The 26,513-nt window shown below is 42.5% G+C and overlaps 1 protein-coding gene across 1 annotated transcript in view; it reads right to left on the bottom strand.

The window, feature by feature from the left end:
* The window catches only part of MAML1 (mastermind like transcriptional coactivator 1), a gene marked incomplete at both ends in the record, with an annotated part of 37,074 nt that extends 14,204 nt beyond the window's left edge, over nt 1-22,870 (bottom strand). Inside the window, one exon of the mRNA XM_084241604.1 lies at nt 22,535-22,870. Within this exon, the coding sequence (XP_084097730.1) occupies nt 22,535-22,870 (336 nt within the window). The remainder of the gene's footprint in view (nt 1-22,534) is intronic.
* Between the last annotated feature and the right edge of the window lie 3,643 nt (nt 22,871-26,513).

The raw sequence follows: 26,513 nt of genomic DNA, 5'->3' as shown, positions 1-26,513 counted from the left end.
TGATCAAACTTCCAGGAAGATAACACTCATCCTCTTCCATTTTGAGTTAACAAACAGATGTGACTTTTGAGAGAGGGGTGGCTCTCTCATCAGTGCTCCTCACTCATGGGCAGCCACCTGGGGCAGCCACTGCGCTTCCTGCCTCTGTCACTGGCAGTCACTTTTACTCTTCCCCCCATCTTCTGCAACCCTCCATCAGCTAAGCACCCGCCTCTCCCTCCAGACCAGCCCCTGGGGCGCTACGATATGGCCTCCATCCTTCTGGAGAATCAGTGGATGCTGGATATGGGAGATAAGAGAAAGGGAGGACTTAAACGGACTGCAGGGATCTTCATGGAACACAGTCGGCATTATCAGTCTTTCCTTCTCCCTCTTCATCAGCTGCCACTTAAACATTCCCTCCTTCTTTAAAGTTCTCTTTCTGCATATTTCTTTACCACCTTTTTTTGCTGCTATTCTATTTTTCTGGTTGTTTCTTGTCAGCCTCCTTGGAGGAAGGTCTCCCCTTCACATAAATATCAGAGTCCTTCCTCACCTCTTTTCACTCTCCACAGGAGAGATCTCATCCATTCCCATGTCTTTAAATTCCTACAAATTAACCTCACACTCAGAATAAACCCATTTGCCCAGGCCGTGCTCCTCTATCAGCTCTCACCATCTCCAGACTTTGACGGCTCCTCCCTATTGTACACCAGGCTTTCTTACAGTTCCGCAAATGTGCCTGCCCATTGCTATTTACGGGCACTTACTCTCCTTGCCCATAACACTTCTTTCTTCTAATCTCCCCAGGGGAAGGTCATCTCCTAATTCAGGTCCCCCATCTCCCCAGTCATTTTCTGGTCACTTATGCAAGGCCCACATCACTCTATCCTATTCCTTTATTAGTTCCCCCACCAGAGGAACTAATTTGAGTGGGCCTAGCTCCCCCATTAGAACAAAGAGCAGAGACCCCAGCACCAAAAACAGTGTCTAGCACTCGATAAATATTTGTGAATGAGTTTTCTCTAACTGACCCACATCCACAGAGCTCCTGGTTCCTGTTTGTCCAAGTACCAACCACGCATGCTCTACCTGGGTGTACCACAGATAAGTCACACTAAATCTAAACAAATCTGAAGCAGTTTCTTCTCACGCCTGTCTCCCTTTGCATTTTTCCTACCTCAGAGAAAGTCACTACCATCTACCCTGTGACAGAAGCCGGAGAGTCACTCTCTCCCTACATCCAATCAACACCCTAGTCTGACTGAGTCCACCTCCTTAGTACTGCTTTAACTCACCCACTCCTCTCCATTCACAAATACCAATTTTTCTCCCTTGAATTATTTTAACCACATCTAAAGCCAGTCATGCTGACACCCCCACCCTCGACTATATCCCATACCACTGCCTGAGTGACTGTGCTCAAGGGCAAAGCTGACCACATTGTTCTCTTCCTTACAATGTTTCAGTGGCACCCTGTAACCCTCAGGCCCTTGTAATCCTGAGTGCGGCTCCACTGCCCCCTACTGAACTCCCCATCAAATTTCCAAGCATTCCCATCCTGCACTCCCAGTGATGCAGCTTACTGCAACACCTCAAAAGAACAGGCTGAAACATATAAAATCATGATTTTTAAAAGGCAATGATGGTTAAATACTGGTAATTTCAACTTAATGTCACACTTGCTTTTCCTCTTCTATGTATGTGTTACTCAGAGTACTCTCAGGAGCCTAACTGTAGTTGGAAAAGATCCTCTCCAGGCAAAGAGGACCTAGAACTTTTCATGTAATATTCAAAATTTCAATGCTTTGGAGGGAAAACCTGGGAAATCCACGTCAGGCAGCAACTTTGGTAAGGCACAAAATTGAGCCAAGGGCTACAAGGCCAAGTCATCAGTACTTCAGTGTGCCATGACAGCTGCTCTGTACCCGTACTTAGGCACTTCAACTGATTCAGAATCTTATTCAACTTCAAAGGCACGCTGAGAATGTGCATCATTATTTTTGTCTTTTTTTTTTTTTTTAAGATTTATTATTTATTTATTTATTTATACAAGCACTGGGGTACAGTCGGAAGCACGGGAGGGTGAGAGAATTCACCAGAGCCAGAGTGGGGAGCAGAACAGTCAGAGTGATGAAATACACTGCTGAGGGGAGCAGCGGGCATGGCAGGAGAGGTCTGCGCGCCATGTGGGACCCTCGCCGGCAGCCGGGGATCAAACTGGCGCCGCAGAGGCCGCAGGCAGCTTTGCAGCCCAGTGCTCAACCGCTGCGCCACCAGGGGAGGCCCTATTTTTGTCTTATAGCAGACAAAACTGAGAAGGTAACATGAGGTTTCCTAAGGTTTGAGCATCCAGAGGTCTTGGGAGATGGGCTGTCCTGTCCCTCCCCTTGGTTCGAAACAAGATCTAAATTAATCCCATTTCCACCCCAGAAGCTGGAAGAGCAGTTTGCATATGAAACACAAATACCAAGGGAAGGAGTCAGAGTTTCAAGTTGTTATGTAAAGAAGTCCCTCTTCACTTTAAAGACATCACTTGTCTTAATAACTTGTATCCCCACTGACCCAGAAGCATGGTGAGCACACCGCAGAGATATCAGTACCACTCCTTGCCACTGAATCCACCTACCAAGGACACACCAAAAATGGAGAGTTCCAAGAATTGCATTTTCCAGGAAACTTTATATAGTTTGGTGCCTAAGCATCTTTCTTTTTTTTTTTTTTAAAGATTTATTTATTTTTTATTTTATTTATTTATTTATTTATACAAGCACTGGGTACAGTCAGAAGCGCGGGAGGGTGAGAGAATTCACCAGAGCCAGAGCGGGGAGCAGAGCAGGCAGAAGGACCGAAGCACACTGCTGAGGGGAGCAGCGGGCGGTGCCTAAGCATCTTTACTACCACCTTAAATTATTGATTTATTTATTTATTTTGGTGAAAGAATTACAGATTCATAGAAAGTTGCAAAGAGAGTACAGAAAGGTCCTTCATCCTGTTTCCCGTAACATAATATCAAAGCCAGGGAGAAGACATGGGTAGATATGTGTGTGTTTCTACAACTTTTATCTATCATCTTTTTTGACAGATTTTTTTTTAAAGACTTTTATTTATTTATACAAGAGTTGGGGTACAGGCCAGAGGCACGAGTGCAGGAGAGGATTCACCAGAGACAGAGCGGGGAGCAGAACAGGCAGATGGGCCAAAGACACTGCTGAGGGGAGCAGCGGGCGAGACAGGAGAGGTCTGTAGCGCCATGTGGGAATCTCCCTGGCAGGCCGGGAATTGAACCCTCGCTGCAGAGGCTGAGGACAGCTTGACCCTTTCCATGTCTTCCCTTCTTCCCCCTTCCCACTTGCTGCTTTTCTCCCTTCTTTGCTGATTCCTCCTGCAGGTTCCATTCCCTGGTCCTTTCCCTTGCCTCATCGATGTCTCCGTTTCTGTCTCTCTCTTCTACTGGTCCATGGGGTTCCCTCTTCCTGGGTTCCCTGTTCCTCATTTTCCCCTCCCCTCCAAACCACTAAACAATAAAACAAACAAAAACCAGAAGAAAACAACTATAAAGGATGCGGAGATATTGGAAACTGTTCTGTCTTGGTAGGAATGGAAAATGGTGCCTCAAAAAATGATTTGCCACATTATCCAGCAATTTCATTTTCAAGAATTCCTTTTCTAAAAGAACTGAAAATAATCCTGATATCACCTGAGTTAAATATACCCCAAAAAACAAAAACCAAACCAAACCAAACCAAAAAACCCGGAAAGCAAGGACTTGGAACAGACAGAGGCAGAGAAACAACCCAAGGAGCCACTGCTGGCAGGATGACGAAGAAAACACGGTGTAACCACACAAGAGAATACTGTTCTGTGTTGAAAGCGGAGGAGACTTGGCAGTACCCATCAGCATTAATGAACCTTGAGGGCATTATATTAAATGAAATAACCTGGTCACAAAAGAAATACTATACGATTCCACTTATATGAGGTCCTTAGAGTAAGCAAATTCATAGAGACAAAAAGGAGAAGGACGGCTGCTAGGGGCTGGGTGGAGGGGGAACAGTGAGCTAGTGTTTACTGGATACAGAGTTCAGTTTTGCAAGATGAAAAGTTCTGGAGATGGAGACTGGTGATGAGTGCACAACAATAGGAATGCACTCAATACAATTGTACTGTACACTTACACATGATCATGATGGTAAGTTTCAGAATATGTATTTTACCATAATTTAAAAACTTAAAATTCTTTATTACCCTATATCCCACAGGGTTCAATTTTCCTTTGCAAAAAAAAAAAAAAAAAAAAAATTTAAACCTTTTACATGGAAAATTTCAAACATACATAACAAAGTAAGTATAATATCCCCCCAGGTACTCACTGCCAACAGAAACACTTCAAGGCCCGCCTTGTCTAATGCACACCTGCACACCCACCCATGTCCTCTGGGCTAACACAGGCACCATCACATCATTTCTTCTTTATACCTGAGCATGTACTGCATGTAAAAGCTTAAAAGAAAACAAAACCAGGACACATCATTACTGAATTTAAAGGTTTTCAAGTCGGAAGTGAACACGGCACAGTGGATTGACATGCTCTTATAAGACTTTCACTATGTAACTTCACTCTCCCTTTTTTATCCTTTGCCCTTTATTTATCAAGACATTTTAGTCACTTGTCCTGTTGAATTTCCCTTCCATAACTGGCTGATTATATGTCCTCATGGTGTTCTTTCAAGTTCTTTTTTTTTTTTAAGATTTATTTATACAAGTACTGGGTACAGTCAGAAGCGCGAGAGGATTCAGCAGAGCCAGCGCAGGTAACAGAACAGACAGACTGACGAAGTACACTGCTGAGGGGAGCAGCGGGCGCGGCAGGAGAGGTCTGCGCGCCATGTGGGACCCTCGCCGGTGGCCGGGGATCGAACCGACGCTGCAGAGGCTGCAGGCAGCTTCGCAGCCCAGGGCTTTAACCGCTGCGCCACCAGGGGAGGCCCTCTTTACAAGTTCTTGTATCTGCTGTATTTTCAGTAATCAGGCAGTTAAGAGTTGTGGGGGCATACTTAAAGGTGATGTTGTGCTGCATGTCATTTTAGTAAGACCTCAGCAGATGAGGTCAGATTTGCATCTTAATAACTGCTCTCTAAAGACTGTGTGGCAAACGGATTTCAGAGATGGCAGGAAACTGCAGAAATAGTTGGAAAATGAGAGGAAGATCTGACCACAGGTATGATGAAGGAATAGATGATTTCAGAGTTAGGGTGGGAAAAAAATTCAGCAGATTGGAGACCGATCTTTTATTGCAAGGTAAAAGAAAGGGTTTCTCTCTAGTCTGGTGACATGCGTAAGAGAACATAGGAAAAGCAGATTTGGGGCACTGAGAAGGGTTAGTTCAGTTTTAGCTATGAAGAGATGAGATCATCCAGGTTATGTCCAAAAGGCAGTGAATAACACTGAGTTCATGAAAAAAGTCATCAGCAACACATACTGCTGAAACCACGACAGATCTGATCAATTAGAAAGAGTGAGGAGCCAGCAAGCAGCAGGTGAAAAGCCGCAACGATGATAAAGCACAAGTGGGAGTGAGGTTAAATGCATCAGAAAGGTACAGAAAGTGAACGTGTCCACCAGGTCCGGTCACTAACAGATCGCTGATGGTGTTGCCCAGATCACTCCCATAAGGGTGACTGGAGTAAAACTGTGACTTGAAAAATAACGGGGAGGTGAGTAAGCAGAGATCATGTCAATTGTTCCTTTTCAATTTAGCACATCAGTGGTTGCCCAGTGCTGGAGAGGAGGGGTGTGGAGGGATTGATGGGTGATGGCTGGGGACGTGGGGGTGTACGTAGGGTTTCTTTCTGGGGTGATGAAAATGTTCTAAAATTAATTGTACTGATGGTTGTTTCTCAAAAATAAAGGGGGTGCTTAAAAAAGGGGGGGAAGAGACTGGCTGATAGCTAGAGAAGGTTCAAGATTTATTTTGAAACAATACTTGAACTCACTTAAAGATCAGCAAATAATCATTTAAACTAGAACTCTCTGAAATCCTCTGGAATGTAATCAGGCATTCATAGATGAATAAAAAATGTATGATGACAACTACTAAAATCAAATAATATGACGCCACCCTTTTGGGGAAATTCTGACTTCACTGAGAAACTGCTTGTAAGAATGATGCCCTTCCCTTCCAAAGTCAAGCCCTCTGCCTGCGTTCTCCATCCCATTCCTGTCCACCTCTTCAAGGTACTTGTCCACTTACTACCTCACTGACACTCAGCACCTGGCATCTTTGAACTTCCATGCTACTTATGTAGCACTTAGTACAGTGCTAAGCGCACAGCTAGACCAAGTTTGGTTGCTTAATTGCTGTGTGCTCAGTGGCAAGTTACATAATACCTTGAGAAGCTTTCATTTCAGCGTTCCTCCTCTAAAAGAGATGGGGTGTGGGAGAATAACCACTTCCGGGGGGGGGGGGGGAGGCTGTGAGGCACTTAGCTAACACTGAGCAGCTGATAATGTTACTGTTCTGCTGCTCCTCTACCTCAGCTAGTTTCTTCAAAAACCCTTCTTCACTTTTTCATACTCATCAAGTACGGCTCTTAATCCAAGGGATTCTTTTCAAGCACCTACTTGACTTTCAGGGGCACTGAGCTCTGAAGACCACTCCTCTCTTCTTTAGTGCTCTTCCTCCCTTAAGGTCCACATGGCCTCTCTCTGGACCTGCTACTGCCTCCAAGGCTGCTCTTCATGGGCTGCCCCTTCTCATGCCTGCAGGGTCGTCATCCCTTTTCACTGCTGTCCTCTCCCCAGGCAATCCCACCCATATTCAGGGCCTCCCTACAGTCTGACACCCTGGCACTAAGCAGGCACTCATAAGCTGTTCCCGACCACCATCTTCTGGGTCCAACCCTGTTCTTTCCTGTGCTCTAGACTTGAATATTTGACTGTAAACTGGGAATCATCAGAAGAGGGGAGCATATATTCCAAAGTGAACTCTGTCTTCCTCCCAAACCTACCATTTATTCTCATGCTCCCTGCCCCAGCACATGCCCAATCCTTGCCCTCACAAATGACCATGCATCAGTCCTGCTGGTTTTACTTTCTAAATCTCTCTCCAGCAAGATCCCTACATGCCACTTCCATCTTTGTTCAACTACTCACTATTATTTTTTTTGACCTAGATTACTGAAACAACCTCAAGCTGATCTGTTCCTATTCTCTCTGTTCACCACCCTTGGTGTTATTAGTGGATCTCTATAAAACACATGTCTGAAGCACTTTAAAGTCCTAATTTCCCCATCTCTTACAAAAAAGTTTGAATCCTGGCACACAGGGGCCTATTGGATCTGATCCTGATGAACTTAAACTGAAGTCCTTTTGGGACTGAGAATACACCTCTGGCCTGGCGACATTCCACTAATCCCTTAAGATTTAGCTCAAAGGTCAATTCCTTTACAATATTTTTTTCCCCACTTATCCCACTCCTGGTCAAGTTCTTTACTCCATCCCTAGCAGTCTAACAAAACTTTGTAAACAGAGCTTGTATGCAACATTCAGGAAGCACTGGTGTCATACTATAAATGGTCACTGACCTGTTTCTCTGTATCTCCCCCGATCTGTGGAGGACAAGAGTCTTGGCCCTTTTCATCCCCAGCATCAGGTCCAATGCGCAGAAAGTTATAGGTACCCGGTAATGTTTCCAGAATTAACCTTCCCACCTTCTGTATCACCTCCCCCCCCCCCCCCCCCCCCCGCCGCTTCGATTCTCTAGCCTTATAGATACCTTTCAGGTTCACTGGCTCTCTGCCCAATAAAGGAGGCACAAGTTCACATAATCTTCATGATAAGCTATAGGGTAGGCTCTGAACTATGATCCCCAACTTCAAGATCAAGACACTGAAGCTTCAATAAGTTAAACAAGTTGGAAAGTGAGCACTGACCCAGATGTGAACACAGATTTTGAATCAATGTCATTTCATCAAGTTCAGCAAAGTCCTTTCAGCACGTGACTCCTTCACATGTGCCCCCTTTTCATCTTAAAATTTCTTACTGCCTTCAGAAACTCTTTCCCTCTTTGAGAGGAAAACATCTCTCCTTGCAAAGATTAAACTCCCTTCAACTGTAACTTCTTATTCCCACTGGCCCAACTTCATCTGAGATTTTTTTCCCCCTTCAAGTCCCTCCTCTTCCCACCTAAAAATAACTTCAACAGTTTAGTTCTAGAGGAGAGGTTCTCAGAGTGTGGTCCCAGACCAGTAACATCAGCATCACCTGGAGCCTACCAGAAATACAAATTCTCAGGCACTACTCTGACCCCCAGAATCAGAAATGCTGGGTTATGCCAGAAAACAGTTTTAACAAACCATCCAGGTGTAGCCACACTAAAAATAAACAAGTGAAGCTAATTTTAATAATGAGTTTATTTAAGCCACTATATATTATCATTTCAAAGGTAATATTATTTTCCATTCTTTTTTGGTATTAAATTTTCAAAATCCAGTGTGTAGTTTATAATTTTGACACAATTCAATTTGGACTAGGCATACTTCAAGCCCTCAACAGCTCTCCGAGGCTGTGGCAAGCACAGTGGACACTCTGGATGGCACAGTTCCGGGAACTCTTAGGGCAAAGTCACTCCTGTAGTCACCTGTCTTTGCAGTGCCCAAAATGGGACTCATCATGGTTGTTCAATAAATAGCCCCCTAAAATCTGTGTTTTGTTTGGGACTGGCTATTTTGCCAAATAAGAATATTCTGTGGTCGGCCAGACCTGGCAAAAGCTCATAGCTGATTAAAAGAGATAATTAGGGGCCTCCCTAGTGGCGCGTGGGGTTAAGACGCAACCTATGAGGCTATCCACACCCACTGCAGCATAAGTTCAATTCCCAGCCTGGGAGCTACCCACATGGTGCAGCAGACCTCTCCTGACTCACCCGCTGCTCCCCTCAGCAGTGTGCTTCAGTAGATCTGCCTGTTCTGTTCCCCGCTCTGTCTCTGATGTAATCCTCTCACCACCCCCTCACACCTCTGGCCACACCAGTTCTTGTATGCATAAATAAATAAATCTTAAAAAAAAAAAAAAGAATCACGTGCAAACTCCTTGCTATGGTATATGCAATGGGTGACCCTACATCAAACTGGGCCATGAGCTGGCAGACATTTAGTCAAACATAATTCTGGGTGTGTCTGTGAGGGTGCATCTGGATGAAATTAACATTTCAATCTGCAGACTGAGTAAAGCAGATTGCATTTCCTGATTTGGGTGGGTCCCATACAGTCACTTGGGGGTCTAAACATAAAAGACTGAGTAAGAGGGAAAGCCTCTTGCCCAACTACCATCAACTGAGACTGTTTTTTTTTCCTGCCTTCTCAATCTAAAACATCAGTTCTTCACGGAGTCTTGAGCCTTCAGAATGGAATTACACTATTGGATCTCCTGGTCTCCAGCCTGCCCACTGCAGATCTTTGGACTCATCAGCCTCCATTACTGTGTAAGTCAATTCCAAACACCCATACACACACATGCACGCACACACATACACGCACACACATACATAAATATACAGAGAAAGAGCAAGAGAGAGGCATAAACTCTCCCTATATTACCTGCCTCTCTGGCGGGAACACTGATTAAATACAGAATGCAAAGCGTTTATGATTTGACATGTTTAAATTCTTAAGGCGTATCGCTCAACACGTCCTTCTCCTTATATTTTCCCTTAGCAATGAAAACTTTTTGTATTGTGAAAGGTGTCATACATATATGCACATAAAACTACAAAGAGTAACAATAAACTAAACACTGTACCAACCACTCAAGTTAAGAAATAACAGTATACCAGCACTCTTTAAAAGAGTGGCACTCAAGTGTGGTCCCAGGATCAACAGAACTGGCATCACTTGGAAGGTTACAAATACTGACTCCCCCGCCCACACACCTCTGCCTTAGGGTCTGCATTTTAAGAGGACTGCAGGTGACTCATGTACATTAACTATGAGAAGCTCTCCTTAGAAGCCTCTACATCCCCTCTCCTCACCTCCTCCGAGATAATACTCTGATTTTGCGTTAAATGCTTTTCTTTATAGTTTGACCACTCTCATGTTATCTACTCCCAGAAGATACAACCCCTAGTTTTGAAAACGGAGAGGAAGCACACACCAGCTGTCCGTGCAAGAAGTGGGCAGCACTGCCCCCCACTGGATGGAGGCTCCAGGAAGTGCGTAAACAGCCTCCAGTCCTGGTCTGAATTCTCTAAGAGTTGATAAGACCCCTCTGGGAAAGTTGCAAGCAAGGTAATGATTGAGTTTTGGGCAACACAGGGCTCTCTACACTCAGGTGCCTGGAAAGGCTGAGGTGTGGACCAGGTGCTGGATATGAAGCAGAAATACGGTCAGAACGAGTGTTTTATTTTATTTTATTTTATTTGTGTAATTTTTAAAAAAGATTTATTATATATGCATACAAGAACTGGGGTATAGGCCAGAGGTGTGTGGGGTGGGGGGGTGAGAGGATTGACCAGAGACAGAGTGGGGAATAGAACAGGCAGATCGACTGAAATACACTGTGCTTTCTGCTTCTGAGCTTTCAGGAAAAAGCTGAGACTTCTGAGTGACCTGAGGGGAGAGACCCTTATCAGCACATGGTCAAAACAGTCCAAGGTCTAATGAGATTCTGGACCAACGTCTCCTGGGCATTCTGTCCTTGAGTGAAGAAGACGGCCCTAAGGAAGTGAGGGGCTTGGTGATGACAGTCCCTGGCGGCACTGCTGTATTTGCCCACCACATCTTGCAAGGGAGTCTCTTCTCATTTTTTTTTCCTGTTTTCTGCATGTCATGTCCTACCTTCTTTGATTTACATTTTCATTTTGCTGGAGCACATTTTGTTTCCTCATAGTGTATGTGGCAAACTTTTTTAATCTTTCATTTCTGAAAATGACTTGATTCCATACTCATTCATACAGCAGGTGGATGCTTTGACTAAGTACAGAATTCTAAGATAATCATTATCCTTCAGAATTTTGAAGGCTCTGTACTCCTCTCTTCTTACTACCTAAGCTGCTGCCATAAAATCCAAAGACATGCTGATTCTTAATCTATGACCAAGTACCCTCCCGGCCTGTATGCTTGCAGAATCTTTCAACCCACTGTTCAGAGATGTTATGATGGATGTGGGTATATTTTCTTCTCTTGCAGGGTACACAGCGTACCCTAACCTGGCAATTTATGTCCTTCATTTCCCAAGTTATTTTATCAATCACTCCCTACCTACCCTGTTTTTTCTCTACCTGTAATTACTATTATTCAGATGGTGGGGCTCCTACAGCAGTCCACTAATTTTCTATCTTCCGTCTGTTTGGTCCTTTTTCTCTTTACTTTTTGGGAAAATTACTCTCATTATTATGTATAGTTTTCATGTACAGCTCATATTTTTAAAATATTTCCAAAATAATTTGCTTTCTGATTTAAAAAAAAAATCTTATCCAATAAATGCGCTATATCCTCCTATCACACTCATTTTATAGTCATTAGCAAAGCAAGTTATATAGCCATGCTAAAAAATTAAGGGGCGGGGAAATATACTCTACTTCCTATGAAGCTATGGCAAGAGTGGGAGTTTGTAATATCACCGAGAAAAGACCAAACATTAAACCTACCCCAACACAACTAAAGAATATGACATAGTCTCATCAATAAAAGCAACTTCTCATTTTAGCTGCCATACGGGATAAAAGTCAGGGGAGGCAGAGAGGACAGGGCATCTGTAGGCAAGGAGATGTATAGTTAAAACATGCCCTCAAGTGATTCTGATATATATGCCTCTCTGCTACAAAGCGTCTTTGACTGAAAAGCACTGAACCACACTAAATAATACATAAACCAGCAATGTGTTTCTTTAAAAAAAAAGAAAAACTTCTAACTTTTATAAAGCTCTTTCCCATGTATGATCTCCTCTGCAGAAACTAAATGACACAGTAGATAGAGAGCTTTGGTATTGGATTTTGGATTCTGATCCTACCAATTAGCTGGCAACTTTGGCAAGTTAACCTGTGACCTTCTCTACATGTAACATTGGACATTTTATTTCTACCATAAAAGAGTGCTGTGCTGACTAAACAACAATATATTTAAAGAGTCTGGTCCCTTTAAAATTTTCTTTCGACCTGACTGGGCTACTCATATCAAAGACGACCTGACTGGATGCCATGATCCAGACAGATACAAAACATGTAAGTAACTGAAGCAGCTGCAGGCATAGTCCCAAGATGGCTGCCCCATCACACAGTAGGCCACTTGCAGCCACCTAGGGCTTCCTTCTGATAAGGTCCTGATATCTTTAAGCAATAAGCAAAAGAGACTGTTCCTTCCCAGGAACAAAAAAGATGGTTTTGGTCTTTTGCCTTTAAAGGAACTACCTTATTTTCCTCCCAAGAATCACATTCCTTCAGCAATCAAAAAAGATTAACTCATGCCATTCACAGCAACATGGATGGAGTTAGAAGGGATTATGCTCAGTGAAGTCAGTCAGAGGAAAAAGAAAAATATTGGATGGTTTCATTTATAGGGGGAATGTAGGGGAACCAAATAAGGGATCAGGGGGAAAAAATAACAAAAACCACAACGAAACAAAACTGAACAGATAACTATAAATCAGAGACATTCTGCAGGGGAGGGGGGAGGGAGTGGGATCAAAACGAGGAGGGGAAGAGTACAAGGGACTATGGTGATAGAGCATTCCAAAATTGATGGTAGAAATTCTATGGGGATGACACCTGAGAAAAGAAAGTAAGCACTGTACAGTAAAAGCTAAATAAATAATTTTTAAAACAATCACATTCTTCAGGTCCTAGATTGTGCAGGATTAGACTTTTCATTCAGGATAACAATCTTTGATTTCTTGTATTTTTTCCCTTAATACCTTTGAAAGATGAAGAAGGTGGCAGTGCCTAAAGTCATACAAATTGTTACAGCCTCCAGTAACTATGTGACTCCTGGCCCACAAACAGCTCCATTCCTTCTGCATGCACATAAGTGTTGAATTATCTTCCTTCTTCTCATTAGCAGTGCTATCCTCTCCTAAGGTACAGGGCCCAGTATCTTTTTGTTGCTGTTGTTTAACAGGTTTTATTCATAACTATACAGCAATAGATACTATATAGCAATGCAGATTATATTTATGCTGAGAATCAGATAAACATTTTCTTTCTTTGACTTCAAAACCAGTCTAGGGGCCTCCCCAGTGGCGCAGCGGTTGAGCGCTGGGTTGCGAAGCTGCCCGCAGCCTCTGCAGTGCCAGTTCGATCCCTGGCTGCTCCCCGGCCACCGGAGGAGGGTCCCACATGGCGCGCGCAGACCTCTCCTGCTGCCCGCTGCTCCCCTCAGCAGTGTGCTTCGGTCTTTCTGCCTGCTCTGCTCCCCGCTCTGGCTCTGGTGAATTCTCTCACCCTCCCACGCTTCTGACTATACCCAGTGCTTATATAAATAAATAAATAAAAAATAAAAAATAAAAAGTTAAAAAAAAAAAAAACACAAAACCAGTCTAGTCTCTAATTTCATTGATATGTCTTTGTTAAGAAGCCCTTTCAATACTGCTAGAAAATCTCCAGGTTTGTAAAATCATAGTTTGTCTTGCCACCAAAATCTTTTTACGTTGAGATAAAAAACACGTATCATAAAATTTACCATCTTAACCTTTTTAAAAGTGTAGCTTTAGTAACTACATGTACATTGTGCAACCTCTCCCAACTTTTCATCTTGTAAAACTGAAGCTCTATATCCACTGAACAACTGGCTTCCCTTTCCCTCCAGTTTCCAGCAACCACTATTCTACTTATATTTTCTGTTTCCTAGGGTTTAACCATTTTAAAAATCTCATATACTCAAGTAATATCTGTCTTTTTACAACTGGCTTATTTCACTTAACATAACGTCCTCAAGATTCATCCATGTTTTAGCATATGACAGGATTTCCTTCCTTTTTAAAGTGGAACAATATTCCATTGTACAGAAATACCACCTTTTCTTTACCTCTTCATCTGTTGATAGACACTTAACTTGCTTCCATTTTTTGGCTATTGTGAACAATGCTGCCATGAACACGGGAGTACAAGTCAGAGCCCACTCTCTCCGCTACCAACTCCACTTCTGAAATGATCCCAACCTCAAAACAAGTTTCTAACTCTCAGTTCAGAGCTCTTCCCACAACAAACACTTGCTCACTGCCAAACGTATGCCAATTACGCTGCCAGCGAGACTAGGTCTTGTTCTCAAATTGCTCATTGCCTAATGGAGAGCACCACATACACTAAAATAATAAAGCTCACCGCAGTTGTCCTGACAGACCTCACGCACCTACTGCAGCTTGACAAGAGACTGGGGAAAGGAGTCCTGGAAGACATGACCTAAGAGCAGAGTTCGGAATGGTGAGGTGTGAAACACAGACTGAGAAAGGTTTTCTTGTGAAGGCATCAAGACAAATTTTCAAAGCACCGTTCAAAGTATTTTAGGGGGCCTCCGGGTGGCACAAGGTTTTAAGCACAGTACTGTGAGGCTGTCTGCAGCCTCTGCAGCACAAATTTGATCCCTGGCCTGCCACAAGGCGCAGCAGACCTCCCCTGTCTCGCCCACTGCTCCCCTCAGCAGTGTATTTCTTTCAATCTGCTGTTCTGTCCCCCACTCTGTCTCTGGTGAATCCTCTCACCCCCCACACCTCTGGCCTGTACCCCAGTTCTTGTATGTATAAATAAATAAATCTTTAAAAAAAAAAAGTTTTCAGGGATCTTGGAGTGTCCTGAATGGGTTTCAATCCCACAGTGCCAGATACCACCCCAATGATATGTTGCTCCATGACGCTGATCTGTTATGTTCAATGTATGCTAGAGTCTATCCTGCTTTTCGGCTCTGCCAGGCACAGTAGTTCTCCACTGACCGTAAGGGCCTGAACACATAATGCCTAAGTTTGACCTGTGCATTGAGATACTTTGAATTCAGATCTACCATAGAGTGGACATAGAGAATGATAGTATTACTCGTTTAAGGACATCACTCTTGCATCCTCAACTAATCAAATAATGTATAACTAATCTCACTCTTGAAGGGAACACTCCATGAGCAAGAAAACATGGGTAAGAAAAATGAAGGCAATGCACAGTATTTGACACAAAATTCAAGACATGGCTCCATACTCTTTATCTCTCTCCTTTACAATTCAGAAGTGACATAGTAGTCACAGAGCTATACATTGCAATGAAGACTGGTTCTGCGAATTTGGTTACATGGCAGACACTACCCATATATTAAACAAGCTATAGTCATAGCTCCAAGCTTTGATAAAGATATGTCTAAAGGAGATGAAGGCATTGTATCAAAAAATACTGCTTTGAAAAATGAAATCTTGCCATTTGTGACAACATGGATGGATCATCATGGGATTACGTTAAGTGAAGTCAGAAGAAGAAAGACATATGATTTCACTCATTTGTGGATTAAAAAAAAGGCAAACAAACAAAACAAAAACAAACTGTGTACGCTGTCAGCAGAATGGTGGTTACCAGAAGGGAAGGCATGGGGAGGGAATAGGTAGAAGGGGCCCAACTGGTTAGTGGTGGATGGTGACTAGATAGTGGTGGGGTATGATGAGATATATGCAGTTGTTGAGGTGAGAAATTATACTCCTGGAACTTATACAGTGTTGTACACTAATGTTACTTCAGTAAAAAGAAAAAAGAAGGTGTATGGTATACTGTAATGAACAGTATTTTGTTTTTCCCAACCAATTTTGAGTGTACTTAGTTAAATATGGTACCTTTAACTGAAAGAATAAAGTATAATCAATAATCAAAGGTAAGATTTTAACAAGCTTTTTGTTATATTGCTCAATGACTAATGACTAAATTAACCTTTACATAAGTCAGATGGTTTCTAATTCTTTGGTTTCAATAAAGTTGAAGTTGTAAATAACCAGGTAGTCCGCTAATTAGTAAATCAATTCTTTTTTTTTTTTTAAATGTCTGGGAGTTTTTTTTTTTTTTTTAAAGATTTATTTATTTATGTATACAAGCACTGGGTACAGTCAGAAGCGCAGGAGGGTGAGAGAATTCACCAGAGCCAGAGCGGGGAGCAGAACAGGCAGAAGGACCGAAGTACACTGCTGAGGGGAGCAGCGGGCAGCAGGAGAGGTCTGCGCGCCATGTGGGACCCTCCTCCGGTGACCGCGGGAGCAGCCGGGGATCAAATCCGCGCTGCAGAGGCTGCAGGCAGCTTCGCAACCCAGCACTCAACCGCTGCGCCACCGGGGAGGCCCAGTAAATCAATTCTTGATGACATCACTACGTGATTTTTGGCATGATGCAGTTTCAAAAAATTGAACAACATTGCTGTAACTAAATTTCTTCCTACCTTTTATAATTAATTGGTCAAGGATTTCAAAGGCTTAAAGTTATAAAAACAAAAAAATAGGACTAGAAAACTCTCAAGTTGTCAACAAGTAAATTTATTCATCCATGATTACATGTACAAATTGAGAAGGGTAAAGTCCCGGATGCGACTCTCACTAAGGGAACCAATCCTAATAAACTCGTACTTTTTTGCTTAAAACTATTTATAAAAATTTATAATGCATTGTATTTGTTGCCTATGAAAAGATGTAACACACAAGACCTAAAAAAAAAAAAAAATCAACTTTATAAAGAGAAAAAACATGTTTTATGGGCAAAGTAAATTAAAGTTTTTCAAGTCAATTTTAAGACCCTTTTTTGGTTGCTGCAGAGAGCTAAGCTATAGTGACCAAATAAAAAGACTTTCAAGCATTCACTGTTTGAATAAAATGATGTGGGGCAAGTGTGAAAGAAATACAAGTTCCAGAAGAAAAAGGAATAATTAAAAATTTCTGTTGAAGAAAAGCATTCTTTAAATGGTTGAAAAATAACATATCACTAAGGTAGGTCAGATTCTATAAGCTACATTTTAAAAAGTGATAACTTTATTTTTAAATATTAATATTTATTATTCTCTGCAAGTTATAGCTCCTACAACTATAAACAGTATTTTTTGCCCCTTTTTACAATACTTCACATTAAATATATGTAGCATATATAAGGTTCTGTGCTATATAAAATGTCATTTCATACAAAATAAATCGAGTTAAGGTAACTTAGTATATAATTGATCATCACAATAAATGCATTATAATTTTTGATAAGCTTAAAAATTTATGATGAAAAGTTTTAGATGTCAACATAAAAATGTATGACAGGGTTCGCAATGTTTCAAAATTATTTATTCCAAACACCAGTATCCAATGGGGTTTTTCGTTGTATGACTCCTACCTTTGCAGCTTCATCTTCTAGCCTCTGACACTTAAACCCTAAATTAAAAAATTTACTCACTATAATAATTTTGTGTTTGCTTAGTTTCCCAAAGGTATCAAGGCCCTATTAGATGCTACTTGATAAAAGCCCAAGTCTCCATGCATATTAACAGTATTAAAGGTTTGGAAATGTCCAAAATAAGTGAAACTGCTTACATTTGTTTATCACAATGTCTCCCACATTTATTGAACTCTAGAACTCATTAAATAGCCCATGAAATCAGTGTTCCACTTGAATACCCTTGGGTAAATCATCTGAATCTTATGACCCAGTTTAAGATTGGCTCCCGGCAGGAGCTCAGTGTTGGATGAACAAATGACCACTGAAAGGTGGAAATGCACAAAGGAGTGGGTAATACCAGGTTTCTGCTTAAGAAGACTGGACCAGGAAAACACGCAGAAGGAATAATGGAGCATATGGGAAATCAAGGTAAAAACGCGCAGGAGACAGCTGAAAATACAGATCTGAAATTTGGAAGACAGATCTGGAGCATCTTATTGTTACAGGCGATAAAGGAATTCATGAAAGAATCTATGACACGGAGTATAGCAATCGTCCAGAATCCATCTCTTCCTCTCCTTACCTATTACCACTACCAGCCCCGGCTCAGATCACTGCAAAAGCCTTAACTGTATCCACTCTTGTCCACACCAAACATAAGCACCCTCTACCTAGCACCAGAATGGTCTTTAAAAAATGTTAAGTCACATCATATTTCTGCTTAAAAACCCACTACTACATCCCCCTGCACTTGATCTGGTCCTTGCTCACCTACCTGTCATACCAGCTGCCTGCCTGCCATGCTGCTCTGGCCACAGTGACCTCCTCTCTGATGTTGTCTCTAATTGGAATGTTCCTTCCTGAGACTTTCAGTTGACTGCTGCCCTCCTGTCATTTAGGGTCAAAATAAGTGTCTCATCTTAAGCTGCTACTGTAAGTCATTTAGTATCACATTATCTGATTTAATTTTTTTCTTAGCATTTAGCATAACAGAAAAACTAATGTTTAAAATCACTGATCTCCTTCCCCATGAGAGCAGTTCTGTCTTGTTCATACTATATCCCTATTGTCTAGAATATGCTCTGGCCACAGTAAGTACACACATATTTGTTGCATGAATTAATAAGGGGTAGCTGAAAGGAGCCAGGACAAAAACCAAAAAACTAAAAAGAAAATCAGGTGAGTAGAAGCTAGAGAAGAGTCTTAATGAGGTAGTGAAGAATGATGAGTAAGAATTTGGTAATTCCAACTTCAGAAAAGTAAGAGAGGTAGAAGGCAGATTATAATGGGTTAAATGAGTAATGGGAAGTTAAAGTGGAAAGGACAAAGGGAAGGAAGATGATGGAAAACTATTTTGAGGGTGAGAAAAGACAAAGAAGAGAATATTTGCTCATGCTTTCAAGCTGAATGAAAGAACCCAAGGGGAAAGGAGATAGTGAAGATAAAAAGGAGGATACTGGGCCTCCCTGGTGGCACAGCGGGTTGAGCGCAGCGCTGTGAAGCTGTCTGCAGGCTCTGCAGCGCGGGTTCAATCCGCTGCTGGCCAGGGAGCTACCCACATGATGTGGCAGACCTCTCCTATCTCGCCCGCTGCTCCCCTCAGCAGTGTATTTCAGTCAGTCTACCTGTTCTGCTCCCCACTCTGTCTCTGGTGAACCCTCTCACCTTCCCATGCCTCTGGCCTGTACCCCAGTTCTTGTATAAATAAAAATAAATCTTAAAAAAAAAAAAGGAGGATACTAGGACAAGGTCTGGGATGTCACAGAAAGAAATAGGAGCTTGAAGTCATATTACAGTTATCTTTTTCAAACTACCCTATACAATTACAGTACAATGTTTTCTATTCTGAAATACCTACTCCCTGGAAACAACCTACTTGCATATTCTTAAGTACATTCAATCTACAAAATCATTAAAATTTCACACATCTTTTTTAACTCTTGCGAAGTATACACTGGGATGTTTGAGGCTATAAGGTCATGAGGAGTCTGTATAATTGCATGTGTTTCTGAGAATGGAAGTTAGGAAGAGCAGAGAGAAAAACAGGTGGAGAGGACACAATGTGCGCAAACGATTAAGCAAAGTGGCACCGACAGCAACAATGGGCAAGCTCTGAGTGAAGAGTATGTAATTATTCTTTGTAATGTTTATATAGCGTTTCTCTAAAATTCTAAATTAATGTACAAAAAAAGGTGAGAAAGAGAAATATCACATACCTATACTAAGGAGGGGAGGCAATTTCCATGAATGGTTGGCTTACAACTGTCAAATTTCTTGTGAACTATCACATAACTTAAGGAGTAAGCAGCAAAAGTGTAACTGACAACAGTGGATACAAAGGGCAAAGGGTGAACTTTATAGCATTTGAGTAAAAGAAAGTGTTCAAGTTACTGTAAGGACTATTTTTCACTACAGAATGAATGTTTATATAGAGGGTAGATAATTCTCTATAATTTAGCATTCCTAATAAAAGGAAGTCAATCTTAACTATCAGGAGAAAACTATTTGGTTGCTAAAGAGCACATGCAGTATTTAAAAAAAAAAAAATCACCTAATGAGGTCATTCCTCGACAACAAGAATAGAAAAAAATGTGAAGTACTGTTTGTGATCCATCTCTAACAGACTAAGCAGGTAGTGGTTAAGACTTTGCTGTTTTGGAATATCCTAAGAGGGGAAAAAACCCTGAATATAAATTCTATTTGTAAATTTGATCCCTTTTCAGTTGTACAAATGGTTTGCTGATACAATCTTGGTGATGAATTGGCTGCCTAACAGTACTGCAACACATTTGGAAAAAATAAGACGAATAATATTCCTTAAGGAATATTAATTAGGTCAAAAACATACACAGAATTGTCAAAAAATACCAATGACTAAGAGGCACTTTCTCCTATCTCTATGTGCAAAACTGTGCTCTCTCTGTCCTCTCTGAACTGAAGGAGCCACTAAAACTTGAGAAAACACCAGTGCTTTCTTGGTGATACCGATCTTCCTTTCCTATGATTAAAGACTCATGAGGAAACTGAAGTGAAAAAGGTCCCTCTTCCTAGCAGGTAGGCGGAAGAACACTTCCACTCATGAAATCTATGGGTCAAGGTTTAACATGATAAGACATCAACTTAACATGCCTTATCTGATCAGGCTCCGAAAGCAGAAAGAATGACTGACAAGCCAGATTCAAGTCCTAACATACTGAGACTTTCTTGAGACACCAAGCCCACTTTCTCTCCAGGAATTCACGATTTAAATGATGTATTCTCTTTTAAACAAATGGAATCACTACTAATCTAATTTCCACGGGAGTTCAAGGCAGCCATTTGTGTGTAAAAGTAAAATTTTTATGTACGAGCTTTCATTATTTAAAATGGAATGAACCACACTATTCTTAAAGTCTTTCCATACAACATAAGCAGTCAGTAAAGGAGACTCATTAAGTGAAGCCATTTTGCTTTTTAAGGTTAGCACATACCAGGTTAGATTGCTGAGTAAAGTACTACCAAGTTTAATATCAACCACTCAACAAACACATGCTGAGGACCTAAGAGTTGTACTGGACTCTGAGTCTAGTCCCTCCCTGGCTCCCAGAGCTTAGAGTCTAGATGGCAAGACAGGACCTTACTCTGTAGGTATGCACTGAAAATAAAGAGCACAGACAATACCATTCCTAAATGTTCTAACAAAGGAAGTGATTCTCACAGCTATGGGACAGGTGGTTAGCAGGAACATGGATGGCGCTGGAAGGGATCATGCTCAGCGATATAAACCAGAAAGAAAAAGAAAAATACCAGATGGTCTCACTCATAGCAGGAATCTAGAAAACTTAAATAAGGGACTAGGAAAACGAATAACTATAAGAAAGTGAAAATCAAAATCAACAAAAAACTATGAACCAGAGACACTCTATGGGGGGTAGAGGGCGGGAGGGGAGGGATTGGGGTCAAAATAAGGGGGTTGCAATTGTATGGGGATTACAAAAATAAAATTTATTATTTAAAAAAATATCTTTCTCATTGCTTAACAAAAAAAAAAAAAAGAAAGAAAGAAAGAAAGAAAGAAATTAGCTTTAAGAGGAAGATGAGTCCACCTGAAAGGTGAGGAGGAGGTCCTGCAGGCAGCTCTTCCATTTCGGAGAGATTTTCACATACACACTCCTATCTTTGAAGTCACATTCTATTGAGACTAAGTATCGTGCACATTCCCAGTTTACAGATGAAAGTGATGAGAAGACCTGACTAGATACAATAAGCAATGAAACCTAAGGTATTCGGTCTTCCAGGTCAGCAGCCAGGCTCTCTACTGGGGTGACAATAAGGAAAACAACTCAACTAGACCACAGGATATGTGAGGGACACAGCATTTAGAGTGGAAAGGGGAAGAAGATGAAATGCCAAAGAACAGTCAGGGCAGAGTACTGCAATACCCTACGTGAGAGGTAACAGACATGCATTCAATACAAAAGAAAAATCAGATTGGTACCATAGCTTTAAACTTTAAATTACCAATAAAACAACAAAAACCCATGTTTCCCTTTTATGAATCACTTTCAGAGGGGGAAACCTCTAACCAATAAATTTCCTGAATATCTACTGAGAATTCAAAAAACATAATTTGCCAACGTACTCTCAAATAGCATCAAATTTTTAAACAGTCTTATAAATAGTAAAACTGGAATTATCAGAGTATTACTGAAATCACAAGTTCACAAATTTCAGGGCTGCCTAAACAAGGAAGCCTCTTATACAACTCAATGAACAGTACTTTTTGCCTTTTACTAAGATGCTCAGCTGCCTGGATTTCTCACTCAGAAGTTTGAGATGGGCAAATACTTCCATATTTAAGCCCCGACCCGGCAAAGGACAAGGGCCCACTATGCAGAAGGAGACTACTCTCACTGGCAACGCTCAAGTCAGCCAGCTCCAAAATCAAGTTCTCAAGACTTCGGAATCAAGTCTGGAAGAAAACCTCCCAGCTACCGTTCGCCAGTCTTCCCAGCCTTCATGTAAAAGTCCTTACGGTCATGTTTTCCCAAAGTAGTGCCACAGTGTCACTTCCCAAAGTAACGCCACCGTGCCACTTCCCGCAGATGACAACCGCTCAGCTCCTGCCATGTTAGCCTTCCCCGAGTCAGACCCGAGGAGTTGCCGGCGTCCGGGCACCATCTCCGGGAAAGGGGCTGCTCCCCGCGCCCTACTCACCGCGACAGGGCGGCCGTGCTCGGGGCCGTCGGCGGCGTCGAGGCGCGGGGCCGGGGCGGGCGCTGCGGGCGCCGCGGCCGGGGCGGGCGCGGGGGCCGGGGCGGGCGGCTGCCGGTGCTTGCCGGCGCGCTTAGCCTTGGCCTGGATGCAGCGCTGGTGCAGGGCGAAGGTGTGCTGGCGCTCGAGCTCCAGGCGCTCGGGCGACACGGCCTCGTAGCGGGCCTCGCAGGTGCTGTGGTGGCGCCGGCACAGCTCGATGCGCCGGCGGAGGCGCTCCATGACCGCGCTGTGCCGCGGCAGCGCAAACTCCGCCATGGGGCAGGTGGGCAGCACCATGGGCCGCGGGCTGCACGGGCCGGGCCCGGGGCGGGCCTCTCGGGCCGGCTGGCACTGCAGGCTCCGCTCCCCGCCGGCGGCCCGTCCGCCTCACGGCCGCGCCATGGCCCCGCGTGCTGGGGAAGAGGCTTGCATGCGGCGGCGGGTCTCCCTTCGGCCCCGCTCGGCCCGATTCGGGCCGGCGCTCGCTGCCCGCTTCAGGCCGAGGCCTGTCCCAGCTGCCCCGGCCCCATTGTTTTCCGCACCGTCGCCGCCGCCATCTTAAAATTGTTTTCAGGGCTTTCGGAAGAGGGCGGAGCCCCGGGAGTCGACCCCGGCGTCAGGGCTGACGAACAGAGACTGTGGCCAATCAGAGGAAGAAAAGCGGGCCGCCCGAGGGGCGGGGAAGAGCACGCCAGAGTGCGCCGGGGTTCCTGAGCAGTTTAAAAGGAATTCTCAAGTGAGGGGCGGAGAGAAGCCCCTGGGCGGGCCGCAGTCTCGGGCGCCGAGCCAAGTGTGACCGACCCGAGTCGGTGTTAAGCGTCGGCCGCCCGCAGGCAGGCTCTTCCGGGTCGGCGGGGAAAACGGGCGGTTGGCGCGGGGTTCCAGGCCAAACCCAGACGCAGGCCTGGCCTTATAGTTCACCATTTTCTTTCTGCAGCCTTGTGGAATTCAGCCACGATAAACTCGGTAGCCACTCCTTTCCCAAGTCAACTGTCTTTCTCCGACCGCCTGTCTTACATCGCGCCTCGATTGGTTAGAACTGCCCACAAGTGAGCTGGAAGTTTTCTCTTGCACCTTTCTGAATTACTGGGGCTGTCACCTTCCATTTACATAAAAGTTTTAACAAATTTGAAGTTTACAGTTGACTGGCTAGTTAAACCAAAAAACCCCAGCAGATTGTGAAGGACAGTCTAGATTCACTGCAAGGATGCTTAAGTCAAAACCAGCCTGGCCACAAGCTTTACATTAAATGTTTTTAAAACATGAGTTAGGGTCCTCCCTGGTGGCCCAAGGGGTTAAGACGCAACCTACCTATGAAGCTGTCAGCAGCCACTGCAGCATGAGTTTGATCCCCGGCAAGGGAGCTACCCACATGGCGCAGCAGACCTCCTGACTCACACGCTACTGCCCCCCTCAGCAGTGTATTTCAGTCGATCTGCCTGTTCTATTCCCCACTCTGTCTCTGGTCAATCCTCTCACCCCCCCACCCCACACACCTCTGGCCTATACCCCAGTTCTTGTATGCATATATAATAAATCTTTTTTAAAAATTACACAAATAAAATAAAATAAAATAAAACACGAGTTAGGTAAAAATGAAGTTACTCAACAAAGTCCACCCAAAGACAATTATTCTCTGGCATTACAACCAGTAGGCAAAGGGGATTGGAGACTGTAGAGGCAAAAAACAGGAGCAGTCAGTTCGAAAACTAGATAGTCAATACTGGGCTAAGAGATACCAAGGTACTGGCACTCTAATTGTTAAACAGTTAAACAAGAGGTGCCAGGAAAAGGCTGTAATTTTGAGAAGTACAATTGTTGCAATAAAATTAAGAAAAAATGAGTCCTCATTCTAGTATTACTTGTTCTTGCACAAATGCAGTGAAAAAATAATTGGTCCATCAAGTTAAGTGTCCACAGCTCATGGACTATTGCATGATCCTGCTTTTCACCAATCTTCAAACAATTTTTATACCAGAACTACTTTTAATAGGAAAAACAGTAACAAGGAACACTACATTTCATGTACTTCAATAAACAATCCAAAAACCTAAAAGTACACTACTAAATGTTTTGGCCTAATTTTCTCACAAAACCCCAGAAATATGTAAGAATATGTGAAGATGGATTCTGATTCTGCAGATTATTTCCTAATTAAAAAACCCCAAAGGTTCCCATAAATCTTCAAGGATGTTATCCACAAATTACTCTCTCCCCTTTTCTAAGTTGCTATCATCCTATTATACAACAGAAACTACAGAACCTAATCCAGCAGAAAAAGGAAGCAAAAGCTATAATGAAATGACTGAATTAAGTCCAAGGGCTGCAATGTATTTAGTATATACTGAGTATATCAAGTCTGTAACAGTTTGGATATTTGAGCAAACTTTCATGCAGGTCAAATTAAAATCTTAACCCATTATTGAAAGAGCAAAACACAAACTAAAGGTTACTACGAAGAAGTTCAGTCAAAAGGAGACACAACACAGGGCTTTAATGTAATACCATTTAGTAATGTGACAGTTTGAGAAAAATGGGGAGATTTTGTGGGTAAGAGAAACTGAGCAAAACAACTGATTGAGGGAACATTTTACAACAATGGGACAGATAACCAGCATGTAAAATCATAACGTAAGTGCCTTTTTGATAGCTGAACACTGCTGCTGGTCATTCATTAATGTGTCAGACAATTAGGAGGCTGGATACCTTTAAACAAAAACAGTGAAAAAGAGACTTCTTTTTGGGGGACAAACCTTGCCAAATAACCATGGAAAAGCAAATAAACACACCATTGATTCAAACTGCTCATTCCACAGCTCAGCTGGAAAGAAACTGTGAGGCATGAAATACAACATCAGAGGATCGTGAAGGCAATTTCTGGAAATGCAATAGATTCCACACGCTTGCTTCAAGGAGAAACCTGCAGACATATTTTCAGGTCTTGCTAAGTAATTGTTTATTTGTACTCAATACATCTGGGAAAAATCTGCTACATAGCTAAGGTCACTATGACCACAGACAATAGATGAAAAGATAAAGCACTGAAGAGCAAGAAAAATGCATCCCACCCTCATAAAAATTTAAGGGAACTAGTAAAAACTTGAAGATAAACAGATACAGCCTTCATTTTTTATGAATATACTTCCCATTATCTCCCTGATATAAACACTCTGGAGTGTTTATATATTCAGTGCAAGAACAGTATCATCGGTACATTTGAAACACCTCTGAAGAATAAAGCTAAAACAACATCTAATTCTGAATACATTTCAGTGTGGTGTAATAGTGATATTATTACACTATAATGATGGGGGAGAGGCTCTGATAGCACCCATCTGCATCCCAAAAGAAATAACAAAAACCTAAGATCACTTTTTTAAAAATTCCTACAAGCCACATACTAACTAAAAAAAAAATTTTAACAGGACTGCTTTATCGTGTAATTTAAGACACAACTGTTACATGAACTGCAAATGAAGACAAAAGGTTTAGCAGCTACAAAAAGCAGATAACTCATGCTAATCGTCACTTCTCCCATAAATACTTTCAGCCTGTGTTCAATTATGTTCAATTCTGAATTGGCTAGCCTCTGGATTAGACTTGTAAGTCTTTACACAGAGTGAAAAAAATGGATCAAAATGAAAGATAGTATTCTGTCCTGTATTTTGACCCTGGAAAGGTGTGGGTCTGCTTTTAAAGGAAGAAACATACACATAATCACAATAAAGCTTAACACTATGCAGAGCTTATAATTATTTTCAGCATTGGACTGCAAGCTGCACTGTGAAGAAAATGCATAGCAGAGGAGAAAGCTCTGGGAATTAAAGGAAGTAGTAAGAAAAGTGTCAACACAGTGAAAGAAGTGATGAAAACATCGGCATCTATTCTAGAGCTCACATGCCCTGCTAGCGTTTCATAAAAAGCTACCTGTTCAAGAAGG

This window comes from Talpa europaea, assembly GCF_964194135.1.
Source record: "Talpa europaea genome assembly, chromosome: 9".
In the NCBI taxonomy this organism is placed as follows: domain Eukaryota; kingdom Metazoa; phylum Chordata; class Mammalia; order Eulipotyphla; family Talpidae; genus Talpa; species Talpa europaea.
This window is presented reverse-complemented; position numbering and strand designations above follow the sequence as displayed.